This window comes from Temnothorax curvispinosus, unplaced genomic scaffold, assembly GCF_003070985.1.
Source record: "Temnothorax curvispinosus isolate PA1 unplaced genomic scaffold, ASM307098v1 QBEX01007563.1, whole genome shotgun sequence".
In the NCBI taxonomy this organism is placed as follows: Eukaryota; Metazoa; Arthropoda; class Insecta; order Hymenoptera; family Formicidae; genus Temnothorax; species Temnothorax curvispinosus.
Genome location: NW_020217343.1, coordinates 14,163 through 28,629, shown reverse-complemented (window position 1 = coordinate 28,629; position 14,467 = coordinate 14,163). Strand labels below are relative to the sequence as shown.

At 38.8% G+C, this 14,467-nt stretch overlaps 3 protein-coding genes across 3 annotated transcripts in view; 2 read left to right on the top strand and 1 right to left on the bottom strand.

Moving 5' to 3' along the window:
- LOC112457172 overlaps window positions 1-786 on the bottom strand; it is a 114,362-nt gene extending 113,576 nt beyond the window's left edge. The window contains exons 1-3 of the mRNA XM_025020087.1: window positions 654-786; window positions 463-530; window positions 185-290 (exon numbers count right to left, since the gene is read on the bottom strand). The gene's annotated coding sequence lies outside the window, so the exon portion shown is untranslated. The remainder of the gene's footprint in view (window positions 1-184; window positions 291-462; window positions 531-653) is intronic.
- Window positions 787-879: 93 nt separating this feature from the next.
- LOC112457179 (E3 ubiquitin-protein ligase RNF146-like) lies at window positions 880-3,962 on the top strand. The gene is made up of 4 exons (XM_025020100.1): window positions 880-1,109; window positions 1,436-1,687; window positions 2,597-2,884; window positions 2,969-3,962. Exons 1-4 carry the CDS (start codon window positions 1,028-1,030, stop codon window positions 3,214-3,216), a joined length of 870 nt encoding a protein of 289 aa, XP_024875868.1. The 5' UTR covers window positions 880-1,027; the 3' UTR covers window positions 3,217-3,962.
- A 1,329-nt stretch (window positions 3,963-5,291) lies between these two features.
- LOC112457178 (maternal protein tudor-like) overlaps window positions 5,292-14,467 on the top strand; it is an 11,490-nt gene continuing 2,314 nt past the window's right edge. The window contains 11 exon segments of the mRNA XM_025020099.1: window positions 5,292-6,082; window positions 6,176-7,237; window positions 7,326-7,739; window positions 8,199-8,761; window positions 8,850-8,914; window positions 9,014-9,931; window positions 10,070-10,493; window positions 10,855-11,048; window positions 11,747-11,908; window positions 12,120-12,274; window positions 12,371-14,467. Of these exon segments, the coding sequence (XP_024875867.1) occupies window positions 5,481-6,082; window positions 6,176-7,237; window positions 7,326-7,739; window positions 8,199-8,761; window positions 8,850-8,914; window positions 9,014-9,931; window positions 10,070-10,493; window positions 10,855-11,048; window positions 11,747-11,908; window positions 12,120-12,274; window positions 12,371-14,467 (6,656 nt within the window). The 5' untranslated portion in view covers window positions 5,292-5,480.

Here is a 14,467-nt window from a genome sequence, read left to right as displayed (position 1 = left end):
ACGTAGACACAATAATATGATGATGTAACAATAAAAACGTATCACCACCACGAAAAAGGGACCACTCTATGTACACCGCAATAAGGCGCGGTATTTAATAATTAATAATTGCAATGGTCGTGCGAATAAACGATTTCTATAAGGAATATTATCTTTCATTTCTGCCAATAATTAATAAACGTACCTCGCTTAATTGCCGGCGTCGCGGTTACCTCTCCAACCTCTCCTACCATTTTGCCAGACTTCGAAGCCAGACTTTCCTCCAATTTCTTCCTCATATCTCCGCCGACCTAAAAAAGAAAAAAACGGGATATTAAACTTATCCACGAATAATCAATATAGAAAACACAGCATATGTGACCGCGGAGTAATTTCGTCGCTAAATGTATTTAAAATTGTCTGGCGCATTGAAGGCGAAGAAGAATAGAAATCGTTCGAAATTACATGCGAGAGTTTAATTACCCTTTTTTCATCGGAGCAGCCATCTCGCGCTCGAACCCTTCCCTCGCCGCGGCGCGACGTCGCAAAACCTGAAAGAGAACATCGAGGAGAGAATGAGTGTCAAAAGAGCTCCACGCCGCGCGAGTTTCCAAATCAGAAAGGTGCGCGCGAAATTATCGCCGCGCAGAATTATATCGCGAGAAAATATTTACCTTCACTTCATCGTTCGCGTCCGACCGAAAGCTGTGTCTCGCCCGTCTCGCCGTCTCGCGACCGACCGGCGACCGTTAGGATTTTCGTAATCGTCGTCACCGTCGGCCGCGAGAATCGCAATCTCGAGGGAAGAGTGCAACGTGAACGGCAGGGAACGGCGACAACTTCGGGCGGCACGCGCGCGCGAGCTCCGCGAGCCGCGAGGTTGAGGTTGAGAGCCCCGGGACACGTCATAAACAAGCAACATGGCCGACCGTCGCGAGTATTGACAAGGCGCATGCTGGTGTTTACAAACTGGACGAAGGACTCGGCTACTACTCGGCTTCGTCGATGAGACTCTGACCCTGTCGGCGGTCGCGCGACTCGTCCTGCCATGGCGCAAGCGAAGCTCGATGTGCCGGAGAAATCTGGCGGCGGCATTAAGGAGAAGGATAAGGATTCCGAGGAAAAGGAAGGTGCGTGTTTGTTATCGGTCGCTATGCTCCCAGGATGAATCATCGCGTACATCGCAATATAATTCGGGAAACTGTACTTTTTCGTAATATATTACATGATACATACAGTACTATATAAGAAAAGTCAGGACTATTATTATATATTACAATATAATAATGGTTGTATATTACTTTGTAATATAATATATGTAATAGTTGCATCAGAGAGAGAGAGAGAGGAGAGAGAGAGATCTTTCAAGATATTATCTAATAAGAAATATTATGATGATTTATCTTTTCGATTTTTATATACATTTTAATTTATAGCTTTGTGTCGCTTTATTCAGGTCCCACCGTTGTGCCAGAATGCGCAGTATGCCTGCAGCCTTGTATCCATCCGGCACGATTACCCTGCAGCCATATATATTGCTATCTGTGCGTAAAGGGTGTCGCTAATCAGAGCAAGCGGTGTCCGATGTGTCGTCAAGAGATCCCGCCGGATTTTCTCGAGAGACCTCAGCTGGTGGAAGTGGAGGAGCCTCAGAAGGAGTCGGAACATCCCGAGGAAGAGTACCAGTGGTTTTACGAAGGTCGAAATGGTAAAATATTGATTCAATTGACGATTTATGTTTTGGTCAGCGCTTAAAATCTGCAATTGTGTTGTCTTTCTATGGGAAATTCGTATAAATATCTCATTCGATGTTATTATCTGTATGAATTTTCCTAGCTTGCGAATTCTCTTTTAAAACATTTATACATGGGCGCACAAAATTTGATATCCTACCCCTTCTTAGGTTGGTGGAAATATGATCCAAGGACAAGCAATGATCTGGAGACTATTTACAAACTAGGGGACGCGCAATGCGAACTTTTGATCTGTGGCATGCTTTACGTAATTGACTTTGAAAAGAAATGTCAATATAGAAAATACAACCCACGTTACAAACGTAATATCAAACGTGACAGAAAAGATGCTCCGTGCAAGGGTGTCTCGGGTGTACAATAACATTTGTAAAATGGATTATTTGTCCGTTAAGATCGAAGATACAATTCCAAGTCCGTACTTAACATACTCAACTATATTCATTGGTTTCATACAGCATTATACAAATACTATATACTACATACATTATAATGCATTGCATAAGTAAAAACGGTATAGGATATAAAATAGATTGTGTGCAAGAATATATATGCTAATTTATAAAGTATGTTATGAAAAGCTTTATAAAATATGTATGCAAAGATTCGATAGCTTTAACAATTAAAAGCGAAGAGTTAATTGCCATGATATAATGTTATACGATTAAGGCACTTAACATGAAAGAAATATCTCTTTTTTTTTTTTCAATAAAACTATATTCTACTAAAAATATCTTTCTTTTTCTATTTTCCCAACTGCAGTTTTTGACAACATGTCCTTTAATTCATTTGCAAATGATTGACCTGCATGATCTGTTATTTCCATTGTAACATGGAACAAGTGGTTTTTAAGTAAATTTTTCCAGGTTGGTGGCAGTATGATCAGCGTACAAGTATCGAATTAGAAACGGCATATAAGCAGGGCAAAAGGACCTGCGAGTTGCTGATCGCAGGATTCCTTTACATCGCCGATTTTGGTTCGATGCTTCAATTGCGTAGAAATGATCCCTCCAGACGAAGGAGGATCAAAAGGGATCTGTATAATGTTCCGAGAAAAGGAGTTGCCGGATTACGGCTCAACGTGCAGGACGAAGAGATCGTGAGGGAAATAAGGGGTGCTGAACGGCCAGCTAGTCCTGCGAGTGATAGTATGGGTAAGGCGCGATAAGTGAAATAATAAAATTGTTCGCCATAAGAATATCTTGGATCAAATTTGAAGAGTATTATCGTATTTGCAGGTACAGGAGATGGCACAAATACCCCCATACCGCCTAGTAATACGCCACAGACACCTGCAGGTGGGACAGCGAGTGGCGACGCTACACCTCTAAACGATAGAATAGATCAGAGGTCGGATTCCTTGCATCAGGTCTTGGAACAGATGCGTTCTTTAGTATTAAGAGAGCATCTGTCCTTAAACAGCGATAACGAATTCGAAGAGGATACGGAGGACGCGTCGATTTCGGATCATCCCACCCTTTCATAGCTACAAATATCGAATCCGTATTCGTCACAAATCGCGATAATCTTATTTCGGAATCTCCAATTCTTTTCCAAGCTCTTCGTATCGTTATTCAGCTCAATAAGATAGTATTCTATACAAATACACATCGTGTTTGCTAGAAGTGTATCAATGTATAAACTTTAGTGATCTAGCAAACTGGATTGCTCAACTACAACGTACGGAAATTGATATACAATTAAGTATCTCGAGTTAAGTATCTTAATTTAATAAGTCTTCTTTTTCTGCTTTTAATAACTGTTTAACGTCATATAATCAAGATGAGAAAAATATCAACCAAGTTGTCATCGAAGATAACGAGAGTTTGCGAAAAACAGATTTACAATTTACAAAATAACTACTTGTTGATGAATAATGTACTTAAAAGTCTAACTTTGAGAATTACTGTGTCGTATAGCAGTAATATAAAGCTGCTGTGACAACAATTAGTCGTATTAATTAAGATAAATATACTATAGCTATTCTAAAATGTATTAAAGTTTCTAATAAAAATGTGTTCATGCCTTAGAAAGGCGCGTAAAAAGAGAATATAATGAAAAAAAAAAAAACAATTATTAAGAAAACCGAGTGCAATACTCGCTAATTGATAATTGCTAGTTTCGAATAAAATCTGTAATCTCTTCGATGTTTAGAAATGTCGAATTATCTTCTTCTCTTGTATCACACTCTATCCTCTTCTATAGAAATAAAGGATGCATTTTTTCTCGGCAGTTTTATAACTTGTTCTTCGAATAAAATACGAACTCATAATAAAAAGATCCCTATAAGAATATTTATTTTAATACATACAAGATATATTTGAACATAAATGAATTAATATATGTAATGATATTTTAAAAAATATTTCGCAATAGGTCTGTTCGTTTTAACTGAATTTCTCGCACGGCTCATTTTTCCTCTTTTTCTTCTCACGTTGGAGAAAAAAAGAGAAAAGACGAACCGTGCAAGAAGTTCAACTAAAACGAACAGACCTATATTATTAACAAATTGCGACAATTGCGGAATTCTACAATATTAAGATATCGAAACGGTGGCAGAGAAATAGAAGGAAAAGTCGACGAACTACTGTTCGAAATACAAGGTTGCCTTTTATTATCTTATGCTTTTCAAGAATTTTCTTTGAAATATTTTAATCCCAAAATTTTATTCGCAAAGGATCTGTTATTCGATATATTTTTAATAAAAATATTGACATCTGTTATTATATTATACATATTATATTATTGTATTAATATATACATTGCATTATTATATTATCGTATATTTGATACATTAATCGTTTGAACTGAATTTGAATTTAGCGCCCTCCCGATACGTAGAATTAAGGAATCGTTGTAGGATGTCACGTAAAACAAAGGATAAGCGATAAGCGCCAAAAGTGGTGCGTTTTTCGAAGCGTGGCTTGAAGCGCATTATTGGTGACTTGGTGATCAAGAATATCGAGATTGACGAAAAGAGGCGCGAGAGAATACATCGAGCCTTTCAGGTAACTAACCGTGCAAATATCCGAACATTTTCACGTCCCAATCGCTCGCGGACTTTTTTTTCCCCTCGTCAGAAGTTACGTGTTCGGAGTGTGCGTTGCGTGCGTTGTATGTACACACAACGCGTTTATCTCTGCACAATAAAGGGTCGACAACAAGGGCACGTCGGACGATTGATTGTTTCGGACGATCGTGTCGCGCGTCGCGTGGCTTTCGGCGTCTCGGCAGCGAGAACGGGTGGGAGAGGAAGAGAGAGAGAGAGAGAGGCTAAATCCGCTAAATGAGGTGGAACGTGGAACGCGAATTATTTGGAAGACGTAAAAAGGACGCGGACGCGAATCGGATAGCGCTGGAATGTGTCGTGACTGTCGTGGCGAGCGGGGAACGACGATCGCGAAATTGCATCGAGTTGCCGGCAATTCGAGATTCATCAGTCCGAAACGAGGCGGGGAGCACGCGGCCGCCGCGCCGCCTTCGGCCTTCCGATCGCGCCTCTGCCTCTAGTGCCTCTGCATAATCGGCACGGCACGTAACCCAATATCCGCGGTATCTCGAAACGTTTCCCCCTCGCGCTGCGAGGGACGAGATTACGGTTCTTCGTATACTGTCGTATACTAATAACGGTGTCACGTTGCAGGAGCGATCCAGACGGATGCGAGAAACGCCAGAACTGTGTGTGACGCGCATAAGAAACTGACCTAAAAGAAAAATAAAAAAGAAACGTGGTCGGGGCGAGCCAGCACCATGACCCAGCAACCGTCCTCCGAGGTCGTTGTTTTCGTCACTCACGTGGAATCCGACGACATATACCTGAAGATATGGGGCCAGATGGACAAGCAGGCTGCTACCGCCATAGAGCATTACATATATCCTCTGGTGGAACAGTTCAATCAGGGATACGGCTGCCCTTCCAAAGGGAATAGACTGATTGTCGGCACGTTGTGCTGCGCCAGATTTCAAACCGAGGGCTTCTATCGGGCGAAGATACTCAGCGTGCGTCCCGATGGCATGATTGTCGTGCAATTTATTGACTACGGCAACATAGAGGTTCTACCGCCAAGCGAGATCCATTTGTTGGACAATATACGTGGATCAGATCCTTTGAAGGCTTATCCACCAATGGCAGCTGAATTTACATTGCTCAATGTATTACCTGTAAATGGTGTTTGGGAAAATAGAACGGTTGACGGAATTAGAAAGATTCTGTGTTATAACGAATTCAGAGCGTTGATTCAGATGATGAATAATCGTTGCCTGATTAAGCTGTGGTACAACAACGAAGACTTCGGCGAGCTGCTGGTGAAGGAACGTATGGCTTTACCAGCCACTTTGCAGGATATGTTCAGGTATGACAAATTTTATAATTGATTTTTTAAATTTAATGATAGATTTTTTTTAAACTGTTTTTATCATACTGTATTACTTAATTTTTTATTTAGGCCAAAGCATTCGGTGCAAAATCGAATACTTCAACAAATGCCGCCATATCAGCAACAAAACAAGGGCAATATGAATAACTTTGCAACAATGCCAATGATGCAAAGCCCAAATGTGAATCATAATGTCAATATGCAACAAGGGTTATACCATAAGACTTTTTCTCCCGATGTACAACACAAACACGCTGTTCAACCGATACTGCAGCATCCGCCGGCAACGCAGCATCCACCACCACCGCCTGTTCAAGAAGCGCTCGTGTTTAAATCGCGAGTATTAGACGTGGGCTCGAGTCACGAAGTGTTGATATCTCACGTAGAAGACGGCCCGCAAAAATTTTCCGTACAAGTTGAGAGCACGAGGGCTATACTGACTCGTCTTATGAACGATATAAACAACCATCCAAAGCAACCGTTGCAAGAACCACCCTTGCCGGGATCGGTTTGCTTGGGACGCTACAAGGACACTTCGGGAGACCGAGTGCTATGTCGGGCAGTTGTAATGTCTGTAATGGAGCATAAATGCAAATTGTATTACGTTGATTTTGGCCATACGGAAGTTTTGCCGTATACAGACATTTTCCAATTGCCACCTGAATATATTAATCCTAAGGTGCTTTCCATTCGATTCACATTAAGCGGCTTAAAAGAACTGAGTATCTCGCAGGAGATGAAAGAGTTTTTTAAGGACCTGGTGTACAGAAGATTACTTATTCTGCACGTCCGTCCGCCGGAAGGGCCGCCGTTGATTCAGTACGGTGACTTGTACGACAATGGTGTTAACGTGAAGGATATGCTAAAAAAAGGATTCCCAACACCAGCCGCAATGATACCTATAACATATTCCTACCCACAATTACGACAATTGGCTAAAGATTTCCAGGAAGTGGTGCACGTCTCTTATGTAGAGTCGTGCAAAAAATTCTATGTACAACTTGACAGTGGAGTGAAGTCCCTTGAGTCAATAATGGCTGGCTTGGCGCAGTATGCTAAAACTGCATCTACTTTAAATATAGCGCAACTGAAAGCAGGATTACCCTGCGCCGCTCTATACGATTCATCATGGTAAGTTTGAAATAGCTTAACGTTCTCTGCTATCGTTACTCTCTGGGTTAGTAATTATAAAATAAATGTTTATCTTTTTTTTTTTTAGGTATCGTGCACAAATCCTTGGTATTGTTGGAGACAAAGTTAAAGTAGTATATGTTGATTATGGAAACGAAGAAGTGTTACCTGTTATATCACTTCGCACTATTCATGATGATTTAGTAACGAAATTGCCAGCACAAGCTATAAAGTGTGCATTGAATGGCTATGAGGTGCTTTCACTAGACCAGGAGGTTTCTAATCATTTCGAAAGATTGACGCTCGAGAAACGTTTTTATATGAAAGTAGTTGCTGCACAACCCAATGGCCTATTAGTCGATTTATTCGAATTTGACACAATGAGGAGCGTTCATCCTCAATTATTGAACAATTTGTTCTGCGATAAAACCGAAAATTCTACGACAAGCTCGCGAAACGAGGAAGTTCAGCATCCTGTAAAGACGATGAATGAATTCCAGAGGTAATAAATCGATAGTAATTTTGGTCTGAAACCTGGCTATTGTTAATATTGTATATAAAATTAAGTTAAAGCAAATGTTTCTTAACGAATTATGTGATATATTCATCATCACTTAACTCATAATGACATTTTGTATAAAATGCAATTTATCGCATCACAGGTCTCATAAAAATCCAAGGATATAACATATACATTTTAATTGGATAAAATTGTGTTCAACGTAAACTATATTTCTATTTATGTTGAGAAGTATTAGCATTTTATGATTTCATATTAAGTTTACGTTTAAATTTTACTTTAATTTATTTTAATTTTTAATGAATTCTCTTTGTATAAATTTTATAATTGAATAATTTTCCCTAGTATTGCATTATTGCTTTTTCCCTTATGTGTGTGTGTGTGTGTGTGTGTGTGTTGTATTTATATAAAATTATTTTAATACAGCTATTTCTTTTACAGTGAAGATAAAGACAAGTATGGCAAAAAAAGTAACGTGGATTCTTGGAATCGTAATCAAAATACTAGGCCCTTCCAAGACAATAAGTCAAGTACTTGGAAAGGGGAATGGTCTCAAGAAAAACAATACGACAACAAACGTGAAAGAACCGGCAATTATTCCCAACGTGACGGTTCACAGAATGATCGGTTTATTAAGGACAAAGCAGCAAACAATAGATTCAACAGAGATAAATCGTATAATAAATATGATGAAGGTGATGCAAATGGATCTAACAGAAGTAATAGATTTCCTCGCGATAATGGAAATAGATTCCCTCGCGATAATGGAAATGAAAGGAGATACCGTAACAATTCGTCTGATAAGGCAAATAGCGACAAAGATTCTGATACTTCGTCCAAAGATAATGATAGACGGAGGAAAGGTGGTTTTAAACGTGATGGTTTTAACGATAGCCGAGGAGGAAGCCGCGACGGTGGAACGTCGGGCAGGTTTCAAACTACGAATTGGAATGACAGAAAAGCTACGCCTTATAAGGCTAATTATAGAAATGAGAAATTTAACGGTATTTAGTACTTATAAACATATTACTTGATGTATAATGTATAAATAATATGCAAATGTGATTTTATGATACATTTTGTTAAATCTAGGTGATTATGATGGCGGCAATAAATTCAGAAATAAAGAGGATAATACAAATAATGTTTATGATCCGGTAGGAAAAGATCAATTATAAAATATGAATTATATATTTGTACGTTTAATAGATTCCAACATTTTATAAAATATCATATGTGTATATGTGTGTTTTCAGACAATTGATGGTGAATCATGGGGTACAAATGACGCTAATAAAGAGCTATCAAACAATAATACTGCTGATGGAAAATCCCAACTTTCATTAATGAAAATCGATATCACTCTCAATTCCGTGAAGAATTGTGAAGTGGTATTTATTAACGATCCATTGGACTTTTTTGTTCAGTTAAATCCCGATTGTTTGGAATTAGATTCTATCATGGAAAATATTGCTGCAACTTACGAGAACGGTGCAGAAATAATGCAAGCTTCCAAAATACAAAGTGGTACATATTGTATCGCTCAATACTCAGATGATCTTAAATGGTACAGAGCAATAATCAAATCTGTAGAAGGAAACAGTGCGATTGTGGAATTTGTCGACTATGGAAACACAGAGTCGGTCGACTTAATGAATATTAAAGTCATTTTAGAAGAATTTCTAAAACTGCCGATGCAAGCGGTACATTGCAAACTACTTGGATTGACAAATACGAGCGATGAGCAACATACAATTTTCTTGGAGAAGGCCGAAGGGAAATCTTTACAAGTGGAGTTTGTTTCTGAGGAAAACGGAATATATGATGTACTGTTGTGTGAACTTGTTGATGGTGTACCGAACACCAATTCTATAAATGAGGAGTTTTGCACAATCGCAGATTTAACAAAAGTGAAACAAGCTGCTGCAACGAGTAAAAAAACGTTTGAAACCATGACAGAGAGTAGAACAACTACAGATTACGCTCCTCTTGATTCAAAATGGGAAACGATTTCATACGATCCTGAATCTAAGCAGGATGTAGTCGTGACATGGTTTATAAATCCTAATAAGTTATATTGTCAGCTATTATCTAAAGAAACAGAATTTATAACAATGATGAGCGAGATACAAAAAACGTATGCTGGTAGAAAACCCGTGACACATAAATTACAGGTAATCATTGGTCTTATGATACTTACAATTAGTCTGTTCTATCAAGATTACTATTTTTATTCTAAAAACAAATTTATAATCTGTATACGTGAAAAATAATACTGTGATCGAGTTAATAAAAGTGTAACTTTTTTTTAGATTGGTTCAGCAGTTATAGCTATATTTTCTGAAGATAGAGCTCTTTATCGAGCGGAAGTTGTGAATATTGATACGCGGAAGGATGCATACGTGGTTCAGTACATAGATTTTGGAAATCGCGCGATCGTAGATCAATATAATATCTATTCTGTCGAGAAGAAATTTATGCATCTGCCTAGATTAGCAGTGCAGTGTTCCTTAAAAGATATTGTACCTAATAATAGTAACTCGAATTGGTCTCAAGTGGATAGTAACGCGCTCGATAATTGCTTCAGTGCTGATAAATACGATTGCATATTCCATAGTTTTAATGACGATCAATATGTAATTTCATTAAACCATGATGGACAAGATGTGGGTAATATTTTGGTCCAAAAAAATCTTGCAGCCTTCACTACAAAACCCTCGATTGAAACAATCAGTGGTAAGAATTATTTCAAAATTTATTTATATTCCGATGCACATTTATAACAATAGTTGGAGGGGTAAAAGTCATAGGCTACGGTCAACGTGACGCTACAAATGCTTCGAAGCATTCTTTTTCTCTTTTCTTTCAATGAAGAAAGAAAGAAGAAGAATGCTCCAAAGCATTTGTAGCGTCACGTTGACCGTAGCCATAGTCGTGTAAGTCAAATTTTTTTAAATTTTTTTTCGCGTCTATGCACACGAAAAAATATTTTTAAAAATTTGACATACACCACTGGTTTTTACCCCTCCAGTTATACATTTCATATGTTAAATGCCAGATCATTTGACACTTAAACATTGTATTTTTTATATTTTAGCTGCAGAAACACATGATTCAGAAGTTAAAGAACTCAATGTTATAGAAAGAGTGGACATAAGCCTCTTGAGTGGCCAAACTCTCAAAATGAGAGTTTCTAATGTAAAAAATACAACCCAGTTTTATGTCCAGCTTCCATCTGCTTCAAAATGTGAAAGCATTGTTGATCAATACATGGCTAATAAAGATACAAAGGTATTATTTAGTACAAGTGCATTTCAGCCACGAATCATATTCTGTCATGTATATGTATATATTGCTCATGAACTTTATGGAAAATTAGAAAAGTAACTCCCCATTTTCTAACAAACATGAACTAACGGCTTGTCTTATTCACAAGCTATGATATCATTATTTAATAATTACAGCAAAATTTATATATTTATAAATTTCTTAAATGATTAAACAAATTCTAAGATTCGAAAATTAAACAAATTAGAAATTACTTATATTATTTCTTGAACTTTATGATTCTCAAATATAATATATTACGGTGATGGAAAAGAAAATTTTATTCATGTATTTAAAAATTTAATATCTCGTTAACACAAATGACTAACATCATGAATCTGGTTTATCTTGTAACAAAATTTATTATATTTAGCCCAACATTCCTCAATGAATCGAATCGTACTTTCTGAAACTGTAGTAATATTTATAATTTCGACTCCATAAAATAAAATGTCTTAAATATCATTGCACGATGTATGGTATTAACAGATGAATAATTAAAAATTGATTGTAACAGTATCATTATGAATGTTTCATCATAATGTTCGAATTTCCTAAAATAACAATAACTTAACATTGAAAAGAGCTTGTACCTTCTCATTCAACCTAACGATCGTTCGCATGAACTTAAGCGAATCTTATTGATAAGAAGTTAATATCAGGTGATGCCGCGATTATCAACCCGCGAGTTGTGTCTTGGCGCGGGTTGTTTAGTCAATACAAATGGAACATGGAAGCGAGCTGTAGTGATTAACTGTACACGGTCCGTCGGGTTTGATGTAAAATTCATTGATACCGGGACATACGACGAAATCCTGAATGATGTGAGTGTACATAGACAGATATTTACAAAAACTTCTACAGGTTTTATTGCTTCCACGATTCGAGTTAATGCCATACATCCATGTTGCAATACGAAATTGTCATATTGAAACTGTTGAAATTATAAGTAAATTATGAATATATATAAATAAGAAACTTACAGTTTTGATATTTATTAATTCCCATTATTAATATGACAATCTAATGATCTAGGCTTTAGCTCTACCTGGAGAGCTCGCAGTCATGCAGAACCAAGCGTTGGAATGCTCCCTACAAGATGTGCCAGCGTCGTCCGACGTAGATAAACAATTGAAGGAACTTGAAGGCAAAGAAGTGTTAGTCTATGTGGAAGAAGTTAATAATAGCAGGTTTGTATACATTTTACGCTGCAGTTACAAATATATAAGTAAGCTTCAAATAAATATTAACATTTTCTTGGATATTACCATCTTTTGTTCGTATAGACTTATCGTAAAATTGTACGATCTATCCGGCAATGGGATAACGAATACTGAGGAGAAGATACCACCCGTATGTCCGATGCCTATTCTAAGTTCAACTCACAAGGTCTCGGTGTCGTATGCGGATCATTCTACCAATATCTGGTTGCAACGGTATTCGGATGTGGATATTGAGACTAAACTGTCGGAAGATCTTCAACAGTATTACACTAATTCTGGTCAAAGACTCGAGCCAGAGGTACATCTATTATGCGCGACGAAATATTCAGACGACGGTCAATGGTACAGAGGAAGAATCGTTAGTCTCACCGAAACAATGGCCTATGTTAATTACATTGACTACGGCAACACTGAGGAAGTTGCTCTAGACTCGATTATGATTTTGGAACCACAATTTTATGAACCCCATCAATTAGCCATAAATGTATCGTTATCTGTATCTTTTATTGGCACTGAGGCTGAACAGAAGGACATATTACAAACTCATTTAATGAATAAAGATTTCTCGGCTGTACTTTACAACGTACACAAGAAGTGGATCGTCGATCTAATCGAAAATGAAGAAAAGCTCAGCGATAGATTCCGCTCGTTGAACCTAGTGAAAATAGAACAAACGGCATGTGAACCGACATCTGAGATACACATCGAAACGACAACACCTGGTAAATTTGATGTATGCGTATCTCACGTGGACTCTCCAAGTCAGTTCTGGTTGCAATGTATGGACAAGATTGCGTCTCTAGATGAAAAACAAGAACAACTTCAGGCAGAAGTGATCGATTTTGTGGCGATAGACGGTATACCGGAAGAAGGCACTTTATGCGTTGCTTCTTACTCAATTGACGATCTCTGGTACCGCGCGGAGGTATTGGACGCGGATGAGGATATCACGACTGTCCGATTCATAGACTATGGCAATACCGATGTCATTAATAACAAACCGAGCAGCATTCGACAGATGCCGGACGCCTGGAAGAACTTGGAAACATTTGCATTGAAATGCCGACTTGATGTTATTCCCGTAGACACGGAGGATTGGAGCGAGCCGACTTGCGAAAGATTCAGGAATCTAGTAACATCAACGGAAAGTCTTCAGGCTCTTGTAATAGCAGATACCATGCCTAAACGCGTAGAACTGTTTATAAACGACAAGAGCGTCAGCGAGACGTTAGTTGAAGAGAAACATGCTATCATAATTAGTACCGAGCAGGAGCCCGTAGATGAGATAGTCGATCTTGAACTGGATCCGCATTCCGCCTTCGTGTGCCACATTAATTCGCCAAGCGAGTTTTGGGTTCAGGAGGAGAAATCTGTTGCCGACTTGGAAGTAATGGCGGATAGATTTATGGTCGCTGACATGTTCCCGAAGATCGACGATATAAAAGAAGGTTTACTGTGCGTCGCCAAGTATCCCGAAGACGAACAATGGTACAGAGCGCGTGTTATCTCTCACGACGAGAATGGCACGCAAGTTATATACATTGACTATGGAAACTCGGCGGTATCCACCGAGATTTGTGTCATTCCGGAAGACGTGGCGAATATACCGCCTTTATCGCGCAAATGCTGCTTGGAGCTGCCGTCGCAAGTTGAAGAATGGTCGGAGCAGGCACGCGAAGAGTTCGTCAAATTGGCCGCGGAAGGCGCGACAATTTTCCTCCTAGATGTTCTGAAAGACCAAGAGACATCATTGGTGAAACTGACATTGGACGGCCAGAATGTCGCCGATATTCTTGGTAGCATGTGCAAGCGAATTTCACCGGTTATCGAGGAGAGATTGCCGCCGCTCGGTGAGGAGAATTCACCAAATGTGATGGTCAGTTACGTTAACAGCCCGAGCGAGTTCTGGATTCAAACAGAGAGCAGTATAAACGAACTGGAGGTAATGTCGGATCGTCTGCGAGATGCGGACAGTTTCCTCACGTTGAAAACCCTTGACGAGGGAACGGTCTGTGCTGCTCGATACCCTGAAGACGGTTATTGGTACAGGGCAAAGATAATTGCGCTTTGTGAAGAGGGCACGAGCGCGGAAGTCTTATACATGGATTACGGTAATTCTGCAGTTACGGAAGACCTGAGAGTGTTGCCGGAAGATATCGT